This window comes from Bombina bombina, chromosome 2, assembly GCF_027579735.1.
Source record: "Bombina bombina isolate aBomBom1 chromosome 2, aBomBom1.pri, whole genome shotgun sequence".
Classification (NCBI taxonomy): Eukaryota; Metazoa; Chordata; class Amphibia; order Anura; family Bombinatoridae; genus Bombina; species Bombina bombina.
Window position 1 is genome coordinate 669,777,815 of NC_069500.1, and position 20,630 is coordinate 669,798,444.

The following is a 20,630-nucleotide window of genomic DNA, read 5'->3' on the forward strand; positions in this document are numbered from 1 at the left end:
TGTTAACTGGTTTCCTGAAGCTTAAATAACTTTCAAGATCTTAGTCAATAACATCTTTAGGAAATCATAAGCATTTGAGGCATATGGCCTCAGACTGTGGCATCTCTCATGCTGCCGCTGAACATTAACAACATAGGGATGAGCCCAACATGGCAAATCAATTGACTCAAGATACCAATATAAATTTGTGTCTATTAAATGCATAAATAATATTTAATACAAATGTAAAGTGACCCCTGTTCTCCCCTCCAGAGAGTTCTTTAACATTTTTTCGTTTATGAGCATGCAATTTTAAGCAACTTTCTAATTTACTCCTATTATCAATTTTTCTTCATTCTCTTGCTATCTTTATTTAAAAAGCAGGAATGTGATGCATAGGTTGAGAACCTGGGTTATGCTTGCTTATTGGTGGGTAAATGTAAGCCTCCAATAAGCAAGCCCTATCCATTGTGCTGAATCTAAAATGGGCTGGCTGCTAAGATGTACATTCCTGCTTTTAAAATAAAGATAGCAAGAGAACGAAGAAAAATTGATAATAAGAGTAAATTAGAAAGTTGCTTAAAATGTCATGATCTATCTGAATCATGAAAGAAAAAATTGGGATCAGTGTCCCATTAAGTTGTGGTCATCTTCTTTGCTCACCCACCAGGCACCCCAAAGCACATCATTTTTTACCTCCTCTTTTTCCTGGGGACACAAAAACTTTGGGACAAATGATTATTTCTGCTTTTTTCCCAGGGGCCAAAAAACCTAGTGCAGAAAGCCGCATGTGGCTATCCCTGATCTAGGGGTCAGAGGTGTTGCAAACCTAACTATTCATATCACACAAAAGAACAGCTATAAATAACAATACGAGTCAGTGTACTCAGAATGGCGGTGTGTGAGACACTGTATAGTGACACTGAATAAGATTGTCTTGAGAAAGGCTAACTGAAGTAGGCAAAACATCAACTTTTATATGATGTTATTTGTTTAATAAAGATACCGTTTGAATGATAAAGACCTGTGAGTGCCCTCGCTTGTGCTTGTTTTTCTATGATTATTATTGAGGCTACATTTGATCAACAGTTGACCCTATAACATTTTGTGTTTTTTATTAACCATTAAAATTGAAAATAATAAGCAGTCAATAAAAATATGTGCATTATAAAAGTTCAGTGGTAAAATACAAAAATATGTCAATGTTCCAAATCCTCCTATCAACTTTAACCCTTTCCGGTCCTATTAATTTTTAATAAGTGCGCCAGCAGGCCTTATTTATTTTACCATCAGCCTTAGGGATACAGATGGGAAAGTGTGCAGTTATTTTATTATGGGAAAGTGATGTGTCACATTATTATTTATTTATATATATATATATATATATATATATATATATATATATATATATATATATATATATATATATATATATATATATATATATATATAAATATATATATATATATATCCACAGACTGACAGCAGATTATTAGGCTCAGCCGCTCAGCATATCCAGATCCCTTGCACACATCAGGGTTGTGCCGCCAGGCTCCTCCCTCCCGGCTCCTCCATCCCTCCTGGCCTCTCATTTCTCCCCATTCAGCCAGGACAGCGGGGAATCTCTGATGACTGCTGGTCAGTACCGTTTAGGTCGTTCTGCTTCCTGAAGCGGTCCCCGTGCTTGCGGCGTCAGTTTAGTACCAGTAATCAGTGCACAGCGCCACATCTAGCCTAGCTGTGCACCGATCACTGGTAATGTAACTGGGAACTTTGTCACATTTCCGGTCCTATGTCGGAATATATCCAACATTGGACCGCAAGCAGTAAAACCCTTTGTTGGATATATTCCAAAATAGGACCAGAAAGGGTTAAAGGTAGATAAAAGTCAAAATTAAACTTTCATGAGTGAGATAGAACATTCAATTTTAAGAGACTTTTCAACTTATTTTTATTATCTAATTTGCTTTGTTCTCTTAATATCCTTTGTTGGAAAACATACCTAGGTAGGCTCAGGAGCAACAATGCAATATTGGAAGCTGATGATTGATGCGTGCCTACACACATGTCTCTTGCCATTGGATCATCAGGTACGGTTGCCACCTCAGCCATGTTTTCTTAGACAGTTATCAGTTACACATTTTACAAGGTTTGCAGGGAGGAACATGAATAGTGTTGTCTAGTAGCACTATTCCTGTGCATTCCAGTTGCACAATGCATGTTCCTCCCTGCACACCCAGCAGCATTTGTAACTCCTCACTTTCCTAGAAACCCTATCGCTGGATGAGTTTAGCTAGCTCCCAGTAGTTAATTGCTGCCCTAGAGCTGACTTTAACTATGTATTTAACCCATTTTGAAAGGGTGTAATCCATATTGGTATGCAAGCAACGGTGCAATCACTTTTATGATCCTTTAATTTGGAAAAACACATATAGTTAACGTGTGACTTCATCTCCCAAATAAGGGAATTTCCATAATAATTGCAATGTTTTCAATAAGTTAAGGTGTAATGTTACACATTTGTGTGCTACTAAAAGTTAAACTATATTACTGTCTGTGTATACTGAATGTCAAAGAGAAATTAAAAACCAGGAACCGAGTTAAAAGGACATCAAACGCATCTTGCTTTTGTGTAAAATAATGCTAGAGTGTGGGACAAGGCCCAATTTAAAATTTTGCAATATACTTTTATTATTTATTGTGTCCCCTTTTCCTGTAATGCCATTCTGAAATTGTGAGCTTTTGAGTTCCTGTTAGAAATAAAAGTGCAGAACACTGTTATATTTTACACAGTCATTGGCTGCACACTCTAGTGACCTATTTATAACTGTCCCTAATTGGCCACAGCAGAGAAGGTAACCTAAGTTACAACATGGCAGCCCCCATTGTTATTTTTTATTTATTTTGTCACTATTTAAACAGCTAATAAAACTTTAAAAAATACATCTATTTGTTATTCTCAGACTAATCTTTTCTTTGAATGCATAATTCTATATAGCATTTATTTAGCGTTTAAACACCCTTTAAGGAAACATAGGCAAGATAGAAAATAGCTGGCTATGTAAAGCATTTCACACAAACACAGCCAACTTGCAAACAACTTCTAACAACATTCAAGCTAAATAGCTCTTTTTTTATGATTTCCTAAATATTTATGCAGGGTCAGCATTTAATTTAGATACTATTCTAATTTTCTAAACACCAAAATGTAGTATTATGTAGCTATGTTTTACATTAAAAGTTATTTATTATTATTATTATTATACTTTCAGCCATACTGTTCTTTATGTATGGAATATCATATAGTACATAATCATACAATATTAGATATATTTTAGAACTACAAATAATTAATCATGAATAGGGCATTATTTTGACAACATGTTCTGAACCCCGCCCAAGCTCACTAAAAAATATATATATACACTTGTTTACATCCACTATAAAATCCTTATTTTTTTCAGAAAAGTAACTTATGTTTACATTCACTTAGCTGCCCCATTTATTTGCCCACCTGCATATTTGTATTTGCTCAGAGAAACAGGGACCTTTTGGCATCAGCAATACAACAAAATGAGTCTAGATGTTGTTGCAAGGTCATTGTAAGCACTATGATTAGCATTAGCTATAACTTCTATAAGATCATGAAACCTGTCATTTAAATGGTGAGACACTATATATAGACTATATGGTAAGGATGGGAGAGATTCTTTAGATTTGCAGTACACTGAAACAGGACCAGTGTTGTGCAAATTTGTCTTTGGTTTGACGGTAACCAACAGCTGGACAGAAAGAAGACAATTCTTTGTAAAGTGTGATTGCCTCTTTTAAAGAAAGTAATGTAATGTGAGAGGATAACCCACCCCCAAAATATTATTCTAGATGCATATGGTGGTCACCTGATAGCCACTTAAGAATGTGACCTCTTATTTAAAACAGGATATCTGGGTGTTTTATGAGAAAAGCTAGGGGTTCTGAATAAGCTCCCCTCTTCCTATTCAAATCTCCTCCAGGGTCTACTTAGGCAGGTGATGATCAACTGCAAATTAGTGGAGTCCTCTTTAAATATATAGATAAGTCCCTTCCCTTTTTTCCCAATATTGTGTGAAATGGCTCTCTAACTAAAGCATTGGGTAAGGTAAGGGTTCTGTAATATTGTCCTCTACAGAAGTGATAGCAAACTTCCTAGCCCATGGGGACAGCGGGCCATTATTATAGAAGGGATACTAAACCCAAATTCTTTCTTTTATGATTCAGATAGAGCATGCAATTTTAAGCAACTTTCTAATTTACTCCTATTATCAATTTTTCTTTGTTCTCTTGATATCTTTATTTTAAAAATAAGGCATCTAAGCTAAGGAGCCAGACAAATTTTGGTTCAACACGCTGGACAGCACTTGTTTTTTGGTGGGTGCATTTAGCCACCAATCAGCAAGCACAACCCAGGTTGCGAACCAAAAATGGCTTCTAAACGTACATTCTTGCATTTCAAATAAAGATAGCAAGAGAATGAAGAAAAATTGATAATAGAAGTAAATTAGAAAGTTGCTTAAAATTGCATGTTCTATCTGAATCATAAAAGAAAAAAAATGGGTTCAGTGTCCCTTCAAGAGCTTCATATACATTTATGGCTATAAAAATTCATTTTCTAAAAATGGTCAGTGACACAGGGCCAAATTGAGGTAAGGTACCAGGGATCATTATGTTTGCTGTTCTTCCCTCCAGGGGGCTCTTTTGAATTTTGGCCACCCTAAAGCACACATTTTTAGTTCCTTTTCCCAGGGCCACAATACGTTGGCACATTGTTAGTTCTGCTTTTCTTGAAAGGCTAAAAAAAACTACTGTACGGTTGCCATACCTGCTCTACAGAATATATTCCTGGTGATCACTAGGGCACTATACCTGCATCTTAAAAAAGGAAACTGCTCCTCTTTCATATTTGGGGCATAGTGGTCCCTTGTACCTCTAGTCAAACACTTGAGCCAAAGGGACTCTTATATTTCAAAAGAGGTGTCACTTATGTTGTCCACATCTGTATAATACATATAGGGGCTGCAGAAGACCACACCCACCAAAAAATAAATAAATAAATAAATATATATATATATATATATATATATATATATATATATATATATATATATATATATATATATATATATATATATATATATATATATATATATATATATATATATATATATATATATATATATATATATATATATATATATATATAAAATTTTCCAACCACAAACATTTATTTACATGTTCTTCTAGAATTTTTATTTTTAGGAGATTTAGCTTATACGAAATAAAATAAATAAAACAATACTGGGTTCTCAGCTGAAGGTCTTGAGAGAGATGAGCTACTGGAATGTTATGTGAGGTCACACAGAGTCTGCGCATTATACTGAGTTTCGTTTCTCCTACCGCTGGGATTTTTTTAGTTTGCATCTACTCATAACTACAGGAGAGTGCTGTGAGCTGCATATGCGACAGACTAAGCTCAGTCGGGTTTGAGCTTCTAGTCCAGAAGAGGAAGGTAAGGATCACTCTGTGGTCAGCAGCACAGGTAGTATAGGAATATATACTGTATATATATATATAACATCTCCCAGGAAAAATACAACATTGCGAAGAATATGCAGGTTAGGAAACATATTGTGAGAACAGGAACACGGCAAAATCGCTCAGCTGTTTACAGAATAGAAACTGAAACTAATTCTAACTCAGTCTAGCCATTCAACAGCAGCCACATAGTAAAGTTTATTAAATGCACTGATCATATGGTTTAATATACAATTCGACTTTTTAAATAATTTGGGATCAGTTGATTTCGGGAAAAGATAGGTTTTACTTACACAAAAGCGACTTCTCACGAACATAATTACTCTCTTGTTTTTTAATGTAATCACTGATTGCATTGAAAGACCGAAGTGCCTATCTTTGGGAGAAATATATTGTGTGCATTGTTGTGCACAGTGCACCTGTTGTCATTAAAATGGTACAAGTGCTGATTCACTGTGGAATATATATATATATATATATATATATATATATATATATATATATATATATATATATATATAACTAGTCCTAAAGCCCGTTCACACATTTTTTGCAGTACAGTGGTCCCAACCCTTGCTCTCTCCCCCTCTCTTTTGCTCTCACCCCCTCTCTTTTGTGCTCTCTCTCCCCCTCTCTTTTGCGTTCTCTCTCGCTCCACCTCTCTTTTGCTCTCTCTCTCCCTCTCTCTTTTGCTCCCTCTCTCCCCCTCTATTTTGCTTTCTCTCCCCCCTCTCTTTTGCTCTCTCTCCCCCTCTCTTTTGCTCTCTCTCCCCCTCTCTTTTGCGCTCTCTCTCCCCCCTCTCTTTTGCGCTCTCCCCCCCTCTCTTTTACGCTCTCTCTCCCCCTCTCTTTTACGCTCTCTCTCTCCCCCTCTCTTTTGCGTTCTCTCTTTTGCGCTCTCTCTCCCCCTCTTTTGCACACTCTCTCTCCCCCTCTTTTGCGCTCTCTTCCCCTCTCTTTTGTGCTCTCTCTCCCCTCCCCCTCTCTTTTACTCCCTCTCTCTCCCTCTCATTTGCTTTCTCTCCCCTCTCTTTTGCTTTCTATCCCCCTCTCTTTTGCTCTCTCTCCCCCTCTCTTTTGCGCGCTCTCTCTCCCCCTCTCTTTTGTGCGCTCTCTCTCCCCCTCTCTTTTGCGCTCTCTCTCTCTCCCCCCCCCTCTCTTTTGCGCTCTCTCCCCCTCTCTTTTGCTCCCTCTCTCCCCCTCTCTTTTGCTTTCTCTCCCCCCCTCTTTTGCGCTCTCTCCCCCTCTCTTTTGCGCTCTCTCTCCCCCCTCTCTTTTACGATCTCTCAACCCCCTCTCTTTTGCGTTCTCTCTCTTTTGCGCTCTCTCTCCCCCCTCTTTTTGCGCGCTCTCTCTCCCCCCTCTTTTGCGCGCTCTCCCCCTCTTTTTTGCGCTCTCTCTCTCCCCCTCTCTTTTGCGCTCTCTCTCTCTCCCTCTCTTTTGCTCTCTCTCCCTCTCTTTTGCTGTCTCTCTCCCTCTCTTTTGCTCTCTCTCTTCCCCTCTCTCGTTTGCTCTCTCTCTCCTCTCTGCTCTCTATCGCCCTCTCTTTTGTGCTCTCTCCCCCTCTTTTGGCTCTCTTCCCCTCTCTTTTGTGCTCTCTCTCCCCTCCCCCTCTCTTTTACTCCCTCTCTCTCCCTCTCATTTGCTTTCTCTCCCCTCTCTTTTGTTTTCTATCCCCCTCTCTTTTGCTCTCTCTCCCCCTCTCTTTTGCGCGCTCTCTCTCCCCCTCTCTTTTGTGCGCTCTCTCTCCCCCTCTCTTTTGCGCTCTCTCTCTCCCCCCCCTCTTTTGCGTTCTCTCTCTCTCCCCCTCTCTTTTGCGCTCTCTCTCCCCCTCTCTTTTACGATCTCTCAACCCCCTCTCTTTTGCGTTCTCTCTCTTTTGCGCTCTCTCTCCCCCCTCTTTTTGCGCGCTCTCTCTCCCCCCTCTTTTGCGCGCTCTCCCGCTCTTTTATGCGCTCTCTCCCCCTCTCTTTTGCGCTCTCTCTCTCTCTCCCTCTCTTTTGCTCTCTCTCTCTCTCCCTCTCTTTTGCTGTCTCTCTCCCTCTCTTTTGCTCTCTCTCTTCCCCCCTCTCGTTTGCTCTCTCTCCTCTCTGCTCTCTATCGCCCTCTCTTTTGTGCTCTCCCCCCTCTCTTTTGCGCTCTCTCTCCCCCTTTCTTTTACGCTCTCTCAACCGCCTCTCTTTTGCGTTCTCTCTTTCTTTTGCACTCTCTCTCCCCCCCTCTATTGTGCGCTCTCTCTCCCCCTCTCTTTTGTGCACTCTCTATCCCCCTCTCTTGCTCTCTCTCTCTCCCCCTCTCTTTTGCACTCTCTCCCCCTCTCTTTTGCGCTCTCTCTCTCCCCCTCTCTTTTGCTCTCTCTCCCCCTCATTTGCTCTCTCTCCCCCTCTTTTGCTGTCTCTCTTCCCCCCTCTCTTTTGCTCTCTCTCTTCCCCCCTCTCTTTTGCTCTCTCTCTTCCCTCCTCTCGTTTGCTCTCTCTCTCCTCTCGTTTGCTCTCTCTCTCCTCTTTGCTGTCTCTCCCCTCTCTTTTGCGCTCTCTCCCCCTCTCTTTTGCACTCTCTCCCCCTCTCTTTTGTGCTCTCTCCCCCTCTCTTTTGTGCTCTCTCCCCCTCTCTTTTGTGCTCTCTCACCCTCTCTTTTACGCTCTCTCCCCCCTCTCTTTTGGTGTATCTCTCGCCCCCTCTCTTTTGGTGTCTCTCTCCCCCCCTCTCTTTTGGTGTCTCTCTCCCCCCCTCTCTTTTGGTGTCTCTCTCTCTCCCCTCTCTTTTGGTGTCTTTCTCCCCCCTCTCTTTTGCTGTCTCTCTCCCCCCTCTCTTTTTCTGTCTCTCTTCCTCCTCTCTTTTGCTGTCTCTCTCCCACCTCTCTTTTGCTGTCTCTCTCCCTCCTCTCTTTTGCTGTCTCTCTCCCTCCTCTCTTTTGCTGTCTCTCTCCCCCCTCTCTTTTGCTGTCCCTCTCCCCCTCTCTTTTGCTGTCTCTCTCCCTCTCTCTCTTTTGCTGTCTCTCTCTCCCTCTCTCTTTTGCTGTCTCTCTCCCCCTCTCTCTTTTGCTGTCTCTCTCTCCCTCTCTCTATCCCCCCTCTTCAGCTCTCTCTATCCACCCTCTTCTGTTCTCTCTGTCTCTAGGCATCTGGCCCCGCCCATGTCACGCCCGACCCCTCCAACTTCACGTCCGGCCATGCCCACGTCGCACCCACGGTATGGTGAACTGTTATGATTTTTCGCTGCGGATGATGATGCTGGAAAGTGTTACTTTGCTTCAAATTAACTGATTAATTTATTTTAAATTAACATGAACAAATTGTAGGTATGATTAAATAATCTAAACTAATCCTATTTAATTAAAGGCCAGGTATGTTTGTCCTCGCGTGCGCAGTCTCTACTGCGCATGACAGCTTCGGACAAACAAACTTGGCCTTTTATTATATAGGATTAGTTTAGATTATTTAATTATACCTACAATTTGTTCATATTAATTTAAAATAAATTAATCAGTTAATTTGAAGCAAAGTAACACTTTCCAGCGTCACCATCCGCAGCGAAAAATCATAACAGTTCACCATATCCATGTGTCCTTTTTAATTAAAGAGACAGTCAACACTAAAATTGTTATTGTTTAAAGAGTTAGATAACGCCTTTACTATACATTCCCCAGCTTTGCACAACCAACATTGTTATATTAATATACTTTAACATTCAAACCTCTAAATTTCTGCCTGTTTCTAAGCCACTATAGACAGTCTATTTGTATTTGCTTTTCACAACAGGAGACTGCTAGTTCATGTGGGCCATATAGATAACATTGTGCTCACGCCCGTTGGTTCTGCACAACACAGCTAAAATGCAAGTCGATAGATAATAAATAAAAAGTAATGTGATCAGGGGGCTGTCAAAAGAGGCTTAGATACAAAGTAATCACAGAGGTTAAAAATGTATTAATATAACTGTGTTTTCTGTGCAAAACTGGGGAATGGATAATAAAGGGATTATCTATCTTTTTAACAAATAACAGTTTTTGAGTTGACCGTCCCTTTAAAGATTTCACAATGTAGGGCATACACTGAGATAAACAAAAAATGTGTGTATGTGTGTATATAGTGTGTGTGTATATATATATATATATATATATATATATATATATATATATATATACTGTATATATCATGCAGGTGGTGGTTTTCTATACATATTTACATATTACTATTTCTATAAAATGTATATCTTCATCAACATAATTCTTCTTTCTCATCGCAACTATATAACAATGTATCTGTTGATAATTACTCTAAGTTTCTAGTTTTTGGATCTAAGGGTGCAGTATGTAACCAAACATTGTTATGTTTTTTTAGATGATGGTTCCATTTAGCACTCAATTTATCAATCTGTGAACAGACACTTGTAGTGAACCTGTCAGTGTTTAATTACAGATTGTGGGGTGCATTTGTTACCCATATTTACCATATGACAATGTGGCCCCTCTACCCTTAAGGCTGTGACACACTGCAAGCGATGCGGCGCGAGGCGAAGAAGTTCAAATATTTAATCTCTGAGCACTCAGCTACGCGTCCTGACGCAGCAGAGTGCTAAGAGATGAAAAGGCAGGACACACTGAGCGCACACAGCTGCATTTACACGCTGCGCGTCGCTCCGCTTGCAGTGTGTCACAGCCTTTATGCAACCAATTGAGTGAGAGTCGGGCTTGTCAATCAGCCTGGTCAAATGAATCTGGGGTGATTTTCATCCGCCAACTACAAGTTAGCGAGAGGGTTTATGAAGCAGCGGTTTAAACCACTGCTTCATAAATATCAGTTGCAAGCTCATCATAAATCTTGCCCTTATTGTAATCTAGTGTGCAACTTGTATTATATTGTGCAGTACAAATGACAAAGCACACAATCTAATAATGGTGTATTGGGAAACTTTTATTTTTCAGTGTAAATGACTTTCCTTTCTCCAACAGGATTCAGTTATTTAGTAATTGTCCATCACTCCAACATTCGTGAAGCAGAAAAAGCTCTACAACAAGAAGGTGGTGGAGATGAGTCAGGAGAAAAAAGAAAGACTAAAGCTTTTTAGGAGCTACATTGAAAAAATCATACGACCTACCTATGTCCTGGGCTACCTGAATACCTGGCTGCCAGATGGTGAGCTCCTTGCCCTTAGCCTAATTGTTAGCTTCTTATAGTGATCAAGATTAACCCAGTGTTTCAGCAAGGACAATATGCAATATAATACTTTTACATTTGATGTAATTACTGCTACAGTTAGATTTTTTTTTAGATCAGATGGGATGTTGCTGTCAGCTACGTAGACTTTACTTAAATACTTATCCTTCTTTATGGAAAGCAGACCAGCGATCCTCCGCCCGCAGCTCCTGCTGTAGTTAGCACAGCGATGACAAATCCGGCTTCCTCCAATCGTTGCGTGGCCCCACGAGCTGGATGCCAAAGGGTGAACGGTTGGAGGAAGCGGATTCGTCATCGATCTGCTAACTACAGCAGGAGCTGCGGGCGGAGGATCGCTGGTCGGTTTTCCATGAAAGAAAGGTAAGTATTTTAAAAAAGAAGCTTTGTAAAGTTTAATCAATGAAAGTGCCCCTGTTTTTAAGATTATTTTTAGATAACGGTACTTATTCATTAAACTTTACAATCACTTTAACCCAAATAAAAATCAGGTATTGTAGCAACCGTTTGCTAATTTGACTACTAGATAGGAATGCAAGCCTAACCTTAAAGGGACAGTATAGTCAAAATTAAACTTTAATTGGCTTAGATAGAACATGCAATTTTAAGCAATATTCAATTTTACTTCCATTATCAAAGTAAAGTCTAGGAAGGCTGAGAGGAGCTCAGGAGTGTGCACCTGTATTTAGTAGTCTATAGCAGCAGTGCAAAAAAAATGCTCTCTCTTGAGCTCCTATCTGCCTACCTAGATTTATTTTACAGCAAAGGATACCAAGAAAATGCAACAAATTAGGTAATGGAAATAAATTTGAAACTTGTTTGAAATTGCAGGTTTTATCTGAGTCATGAACGATTCCCTTTAAACTGCCGCCATTTCCCCCTTGGGAGCTTTGCATGATGATATCTATAATATCACTGATGACATGACACATGACATCCTGCTTATCAACCACTGTGCAATTAAGGTTTTAAAGGTCCAGTTACACTTCCTGTCAGTGGCATTCCTAGGGGGAACTAGCCCCCCAGCATAATGACTGCCCCCCGCCATGTTATCCCCTGGTGACTCCCCTTAAGTTTTCTACTGCAACTCTACTGAGAGTCTCTACACCTCCTATCAGTCCTTCCCACACACCTCCCTGCCTGATCCCAATTTTGACATGCCCCTACCTACCCGTCCACAAAATGACCTGACCCACCCCTCCATATTGCGACCCTGTCCAGAAAAAAACTAGTGGGCTCTCAAGAAGTACCATCCCTGCAATCAGTTTTAACCTTAAAGGAATACTGAACCCAGATTTTTTCTTTTGTGATTCAGATAGAGCATGCAATTTTAAGCGACTTTCTAATTTACTCCTATTAGCAATTTTTCTTTGTTCTCTTGCTATCTTTATTTGAAAAGGAAAATCCAGAATCCTGGACAGCACTCGTTTATTGGTGGAGGAATTTATCCACCAATCAGCAAGAACAACCCAGGTTGTTCACCAAAAATGGGCCGGCATCTAAACTTATATTCTTGCTTTTCAAATAAAGATGCCAAGAGAATGAAGAACATTTGCTATTAGGGGTAAATTAGAAAGTTGATTAAATTTGCATGCTCTATCTGAATCATAAAAGAAAAAATTTGGGTTCAGTGTCCCTTTAACCCCTTAACGACCAACGACGTATGGGGTACGTCCTGCAAAAAAATGCAGTTAATGACCAAGGACGTACCCCATACGTTGTTGGTCTTTGAAAGCAGTGGAAGCGATCCTGATAGCTTCCAGCTGCTTTCATGTTATTGCAGTGATGCCTCAATATTGAGGCATCCTGCAATAACTGTTTTTAGCCATCCGATGCAGAGAGAGCCACTCTGTGGCCCTCTCTGCATCGGCTATCGATGGCCGTTATCGTTGGTGGGTGGGAGCTCATCCAGGGAGGCGGGTGGGCAGTCATTGGTGGAGGAGGGGGGAGGGATCTTATGCGGGTGCGTGCGCGTGCACGGCGCGTGCACGTGAGATCTGTTTCAGCATCAATATGCTGTAGATCTGGAGGGTGGGAGAGAGGACTGGGGAGGGTGGGATTTGAAAATCAATGCATCTGGGAGAGGGTGGGGGGTTGGATGTTGAGGGGGGGGCAGCTACACTACAGAAATAAAGAACATTTTTAATAAAATAAAAAAATTTAAATGCAATATTATTTTTCAAACTGGGTACTGGCAGACAGCTGCCAGTACCCAATATGCTGCACAATAAAGGCAGAGGGGGGGGGGGGGGGTTAAAGAGCTGTTTGGGGGGGGGATCTGGGAGGTTGGGGGCTAAGGGGGGTCCTACACAGCAGACACATTTTTTTTTTTTTTTAAACCTAAAACCCCCCAAAAAACTTTTATTTTAGTACTGGCAGACTTTCTGCCAGTACTTAAGATGGCGGGGACAATTGTCGGGTGGGGGAGGGAAGGGAGCTGTTTGGGAGGGATCAGGGGGTGGGATGTGTCGGGTGGGAGGCTGATCTCTACACTAAAGCTAAAATTAACCCTGCAAGCTCCCTACAAGCTACCTAATTAACTCCTTCACTGCTAGACATAATATATGTGTGATGCGCAGCGGCATTTAGCGACCTTCTAACTACCAAAAAGCAACGCCAAAGACATATATGTCTGCTATTTCTGAACAAAGGGGATCCCAGAAAAGCATTTACAACAATTTGTGCCATAATTGCACAAGCTGTTTATAAATAATTTCAGTGAGAAACCTAAAATTGTGAAATATTTAAAGTTTTTTTTAATTTGATCGCATTTGGCGGTGAAATGGTGGCATGAAATATACCAAAATGGGCCTAGATCAATACTTGGGGTTGTTTACTACACTACACTAAAGCTAAAATTAACCCTACAAGCTCCCTACATGCTCCCTAATTAACCCCTTCACTGCTGCGCATAATACACGTGTGGTGCGCAGTGGCATTTAGCGGCCTTCGAATTACCAAAAAGCAACGTAAAAGCCATATATGTCTGCTATTTCTGAACAAAGGGGATCCCAGAGAAGCATTTAAAACCATTTGTGCAATAATTGCACAAGCTGTTTGTAAATAATTTCAGTGAGAAACCTAAAGTTTGTGAAAAAATTTGTGAAAAAGTGAATATTTTTTTTTATTTGGTCGCATTTGGCGGTGAAATGGTGGCATGAAATATACCAAAATGGGCCTAGATCAATACTTTGGGATGTCTTCTAAAAATATATATACATGTCAAGGGATATTCAGGGATTCCTGAAAGATATCAGTGTCCCAATGTAACTAGCGCTAATTTTGAAAAAAAGTGGTTTGGAAATAGCAAAGTGCTACTTTTATTTAGTGCCCTATAACTTGCAAAAAAAACAAAGAACGTGCAAACATTGGGTATTTCTAAACTCAGGACAAAATTTAGAAACTATTTAGCATGGGTGTTTTTTGGTGGTTGTAGATGTGCAACAGATTTTGGGGGTCAAAGTTTGAAAAAAATGTTTTTTTTCCATTTTTTCCTCTTATTTTTTTTTTTTTTTGTTTTTGTTTCAAAAGAGCTTTATTTAACTTATCATTCTTACAAATAATAATATGCACACAATGAAAGAAGGGAACAGAACATAAACAAGATTAGCAATTCGAGGACTCATAACGTCCTCTAAATGATCTGTAAACATACTTTTTGAGATGTATAGTGAGTAGTACACAAGAATTCCGCATGTACAGTGGTTAATTTAAAACATATAATGAGGTTTTGTAACACAGATGGGGGAGAACCAGGAAGTTCCCGCCCGGGAGAGAAAGAAGGGGGGGATAGAAGAATAGAAATAAGAAGGGTGTAGGAGAAGCAGAGGGTTTGGGGAGTATATCATCAATCTAGAGTGGTTACGTCGACAGGGGGGTGATTAATTCTGGACAGGTCTATCTCTAGCTCAGGCTCCCTATTCCGTCCAGAAGGGCTAAGAGGGAGAGAGAACATTGGGTCTCCAAGTTGTGTCGTAAGTAACTTTCCAGTCGGCCCATATAAGCTCAAATAGGTCAGAGTTGCCTAGATTATAAAATATGCTTTTTTCCATGGTGTATAAGTAGGCCATATAGGAGCAGACTCTCGCCCAGCTGGGGGGGGAATCTGACTTCCAGTCAGAGGCTATCAGGTGTTTGATGGACATGAAGAGGTAGATACTTATGCAAGCATGATGTTTGGGAATGGAATGAGTGCCTATGTGTAGGAGGGCTACTGCTGGAGATTTATGTAGGGAAATTCCTAATTTGGGAAGGACTCTGAAACATTTAAGCCACAGGGGGCGTATTTTGGGACATTCCCACCAAATGTGTAGGGAGTCCCCTCTCTGGCCACAACCTCTCCAACAGTACGGGGATGTGCCAGAATATATTTTAGCTAACCTGGTGGGCACATAGTACCAGTGAGCCACCAACTTATAAAAAGTTTCAAAAAGGGTGATGCAATGTATAGTTTTTTTGGTTCGTTCAAGCGCCTGTTCCCAATCGGTTGCTGTAAAAGTTCTGTTCAGCAGGGATCCCCACTTTACTAGATGTGGAGCCAGGTCTGAGCATGGTTCAGAGTTCAACAGAGTGTAATGCCTGGAGAGGGGTCTGTGGAGCCTCTCACCCTGTTTCCAGGTGGACTCCCACAAGGTTAAAGGCCGATTTGACTGAGGCTTAAAGCCCCAGGAGATCAAGAAGTTTTTAACTCTAAGATATTCAAATTTCAGAATGTGGGGCAATGCTCCGTCTGCTCCGAGCTGTGAATCAGGTTTGAATCCACATTCCGGTGTCGGAAGCCAGAGATCCGAAACCGTCAGTATTTCTAATTGGGACCATTTGGATGGATGGGCATCCTGTAGTCCCACTAATAGGCCGGGCAAGGAGGCTATGGGAGAGGGGTGGGGAGCAACCTGTGTGGAGTGGCGGATTTTATCCCAGAATTGCAGGCATTCCCGAATGATAGGATTTATTAGGAACAAGTCCCTGCGACAATGTGCAGGCGTCCAAATCAGGTCACGTAGAGTTAGGTTGAAGGGCAAGGAGGCCTGCTCAATAGACTTCCATTTAGAGGAAGACTGTGAAGCTCCCCATTGAGAGACATGGGTGAGCATGGCTCCCTCATAGTATTTTACTATCGAGGGAGAGCCCAAACCTCCCTGTGACCGAGGCAACTGTAAGACTCTCTGCGCCACCCTTGGGGGTTTACCCTGCCAGATGTGCTTAGTAACCTCACTCTGAAACTGCAGTAAGATATGCCTGGGAACTTTGATTGGCAGACAACGGAATAAATATGTGAGTCGAGGTAGGAAGGACATTTTTAGGGCAGCGATTCGTCCCAGCCAAGAGACTTGGGAGAGGTTCCACTTCTCATTGAGGGAACGAAGGTCTGACAGTAGGGGGAGGTAGTTGTCCCTGATAACCCGGGGGAAGTCGTTGGACAGTCTAACTCCCAAATGGGTCACTGAAGATTCCGACCATTTATACGGGTATTCAATCTTTAAGGGGGCAATATACGAGTTCTGAAAGCCTTGGGTGTAAATCTCAGTTTTAGAGATATTTAGTTTATAATGAGAGTGAGCACCGAATTCCCTGACTAATAGTAGGAGTCTAGGAAGGGTGGTCGCGAGGTCTGACGAGAACAGGGTAATGTCGTCAGCAAATAAGGCTATGTTGTGTTTGGTGCCACATAGGGTGATGCCACTCATATGTGGGCCAAGTCTGATTTTTTCTGCCAACGGCTCGATGGCCAGTGCAAAAAGGAGGGGTGATAAGGGACAGCCCTGTCTAGTCCCGTTGGAGATTTGAAAAGGGGGAGTTTGGAAGCCGATACCCTTTACCGTAGCGGAGGGAGTAGAATATAAAGCTTTGATTGCGCCCAACAGGGAACTTGGGAACTTAAGGGTGTTAAGTACTTCCCACAGGAATCGCCATCTCACCCGATCAAAGGCCTTTTCTGCATCTAATGATATAATTGCCACGGGTTTGTTCATACTGGAAGACAGAGCCATAATATTCAAGAGACGTCTAGTGTTATCCGGGCCCTCCCTTTTAGGGATAAATCCCACCTGATCTGGGTTGATTAGAGAGGGGAGAAGGTTGGCGATACGATTGGCTAAGATTTTAGAGAAAAATTTAATGTCAGTATTGATTAGTGAGATTGGCCTGTAGCTGGCGCAGAGGGAGGGATCTTTACCAGGTTTTAGTATAGTTACAATAGTGGCTACAAGGAATTCACTCTTGAATTTACCCTCTTCTCTAGCTAGATTGAAGAGTCTAAGAAGTAGGGGGGAGATTTCTTGGTTATAAGTTTTATAGAAGTGTACTGGGAAGCCATCTGGTCCAGGTGATTTGAATGATTTAGAATTTTTAATAACTTGTTGAACTTCTCTAAGAGAGAATGGCAGATTTAGAGTATCACTTTGATCAGGCGAGAGGGACGGAAGGTTTAGAGATTTTAAATATTCACGAATGGAATCTTCCGGGGTTACGGGGGGGTTCTCTGATTTTTCTATATTGTATAGTTTAGAGTAAAACTCAGCAAAAGATTCCCCTATGCGCGAGGGGATTTTAAGGAGAGAGCCTTCCCTAACAATACCATGTATACGTGAAATACTAGTTCTATTCCTGAGTTTCCTGGCTAAAAGGGTGTCCGCCCTGTTGCCCTTATAAAAGTATAGTTGTTTGAGTTTGGTTAGGTTTTCCTGTGTTCTCCGAAGTTCTAGTTGGGAAATGTGATTTTTAATATCGATTATTTGGGTTGTTAGGGGGGCAGTAGGTTTAACTCTATTTTGGCCTTCAAGTTCTCTGAGCTTAATGTGAGACTGAGCCAGCGAGAGACCCGCTTGCCTTCTAATTTTAGCTTGTTCAGATATCATGAAGCCTCTAATGGTTGCTTTAGCAGCTCCCCATAGGGTATCATCAGCTACCTGTGCCCGGTCGTTAACTTTAAGGAAATGCCCAATTTCCGTGCGTAGTTTCTCCCTAAAAGGAATATCCTGTAGTAAGTGATGGGGCATGCGCCAGGAGGGTCTAGAGCGGGTGGTATTGGTAGAGATGAGGTCAATGATAACGCAGTCGTGGTCTGACCAATGGCAGATATGTATGGACGCGTTAGTAACTAGGTCTAGAGAGTCTGCTGTGGAGAATATGTAGTCGAGGCGTGAGTATTGTCGGTGTGAGTGTGAATAGTGCGTGTAGTCTCGGTCTTGAGTGTGGATAGACCTCCAGATATCAAATAACCCTGAACCCGTCATGAGGGTACGGAAGTTTGCTGCCAGTCGTTCATTAGGAGAAAGGGCCCCAGCCTTGTCAGAGGATGTCCTGTCTAATCTGGGTTCCCAGGTCATATTGAAATCGCCCGAGATAATAACCCTACCTTGTTGATGTTGGGAGATGATATGAAGTATGTGTTTGAGGCACTTAGGTTGATGAGTGTTGGGTAGGTAAACTGATGCAAGTGTGTAGAGCACATGGTTAATGTTACAAATTAGAATGATATATCTGGCTTGTGGGTCTTTAACAGTCAAGATTGGCTCAATGGCTAGTCTCCTATGAAGGAGGATTGCAGTACCCCTAGCTTTTTTTGTGAAGGGAGCGTACTCAATATGTGTGTAATCTCTAGAGGAAAGTCTAATCGGTTCGCCTTTGAGCCAATGAGTCTCATGTAGGAACACCACATCAGGGATGTGGTGTTTCAGTGAGCGCAGTAAAAGACTTCTCTTAAAGGGAGTATTAAGTCCTCTTACGTTTTGAGTAAGAAACCTCAAAGGAGAGCCTGTCATAAATAGTAATGATTAAGAATTGGAGGAAGGGAGTAAGAGGTTCTGGGTCAGGGGGACAGAAAGGGGGAGAGAGAGAGGGAGGGTAAGTAAGTAGGGAAGGAAGGCACTAGGGAGTGCCTCTGGAGTGGTGGAAGTAGTCCACCTCAGATGAGCCCTAGAGTGGGCTTCAGTTGGGGGGTTGAGAAAACAACTCCGGAGCTAGCACATCGGAGTAGAAACGTCAGCCCCGCTCTAAGAGTAATTTTATCAAAGTATAAAGTGCTTAAACCTAAACAAATACAAAACAACAGGTAGCATAACTTATCATAACTTATTATATATAACTTATTCCATAAGTAAACATTTTAACGGATCAATAGGTCTCACTGCAGCCCCATCTTAGCAAAGATGTAGGCCAGGTAGCGAGAGCCATCAGGAGAGACCCCAGGGTCAACTAACTTCTGAACCAGGACGCATGATTTCCGCAGAAGTCTACTCAGTGAGCTCAGAGTGTCCCAGAGAAGGCTGTGGGTGTTGTGTCTTAGGCCTTTTTATTCTCTGTTCTTTTGTCGACCATTCAGGGGCTGAGGCTCTCAGGGCAGTTTGAGATTGAGCCCGGGTATTGAGAGGGTCCACAAGAAGACCCCATGAGGCCAGTAGAGTCGTACCCTGAGAGGGTGTAGTGATGGTTATGGTTTGGTTGTCCTTGGTGACTATGAGCCTGGTTGGGAACCCCCAGCGGTATCGGTAATTAGCCTTGCGCAAAGCAGTGGTCACTGACTGGAAGTGTCGACGTTGCTGGAGAGTATGTGCAGAAAGGTCAGGTAAGATCTGTATCCCCTCAAACCTACCACTTAAATTTGGTTTACGGTAAGCAGCTTGAAGGAGGCGATCTTTATATAAATAACTATGGAAGCACACCACAATGTCTCTCGGCTTGTCGGAACTCACTGATCTGGGGCGTAATGCTCTGTGCGCTCTCTCCATTGTGCTAGTTAGGCCTTCAGGGGTGCCTATAAGCTCTTTAAAGAGGTCTTGGAGGTATCCTTGAATATCCGCTGAAGTCACTGTTTCCGGGACCCCTCTGAATCTGATATTACTTCATCTCGATCTGTCTTCCATGTCAGCTAATTTAGATTCTAGTTGCGAGATCTGCTCTGCAAGATTTTCAGCGTAGGCCAGGATGTTGGATTGGTCCACAGCCTGATCATCTTGCTTACGCTCCAGAGCATCAACTCTGTCACCAATTTCCGAAATTTCCTTCTTGAGCTCCGCAGAACTGCGCTGAATTTCTTGGGTGATGGACTTGGTCTGGATGGCTAGTAGTTTCTTAAGCGATGATTCTGTGATATAATGTTGGGAAGAAGATGCTGAATGTTGACTAGATTGGGACTCTTCATCTTGGGAGTCCTGTTCGCTCATCTCACCTCCTGGTTGGGGTGGGGGTTCCTTGGTTATGTGGGTGAAATGATCAAAGACTGTTTTCCTAGGTTTGGGGTTGGACTTTGAATGCTTTTTTATCATATGAGGCATCTTATATGCAAGTAATCAGATATCCAGCGGATAAAATAGGAAGTCCCTGGGGGTTCAAGATAGTGTCCTGCTGTTTTGGAAGGAATTCAAAGGTTATACATATTAAATTGAAGCACTTAGTTTACATGACACCTGTCTCGTAGTTAGAGCGGGGCTGAGTCACACTTAAAGAGGAAGAGTTACATTAGTACAGAGATGTGTTACAGCTACCCAAGTCCCCCACCTCAGGGAATGGGGGATACGACCCGAAGGAAGGGAAAAAGGAAGTTGGAGGTGACCCACCCGGACTGACCGGGCAGGAGCGGGGAGGTGAGGGGTTAAATAGCAACAGCCAAAAATCAGATAATATGTCACAAGTAGTTATATCAAGTCCGACTGTGTCAGAGCGCCGGCTAAAAGACGGGCCCTCACACACAGGCGGGCTCGTGGGCCCAGGTTACCTGACACACAGTGGCCCCTACTGCTCAGTGCACGGGAGAGAGGCTAAGGTTGCTTTCTCGTGTAATGAATAGTTCAAGCCAGTGCAGTGAGCAGGCAGGAGAGACCGGGGCCTAAGAGATATGGGGACACAAGGCTTGTGGATGAAAATACAGCAGTTATGCAGGGCTAATGTAAGTAAATAAGACAA

At 42.0% G+C, this 20,630-nt stretch overlaps 1 protein-coding gene across 1 annotated transcript in view; it reads left to right on the forward strand.

The window, feature by feature from the left end:
- The first annotated feature begins 5,436 nt into the window (after positions 1–5,436).
- RIGI (RNA sensor RIG-I) overlaps positions 5,437–20,630 on the forward strand; it is a 149,645-nt gene continuing 134,451 nt past the window's right edge. Inside the window, exons 1-2 of the mRNA XM_053702627.1 lie at positions 5,437–5,524; positions 10,505–10,688. Coding sequence (XP_053558602.1) covers positions 10,583–10,688 — 106 coding nt within the window. The 5' untranslated portion in view covers positions 5,437–5,524; positions 10,505–10,582. The remainder of the gene's footprint in view (positions 5,525–10,504; positions 10,689–20,630) is intronic.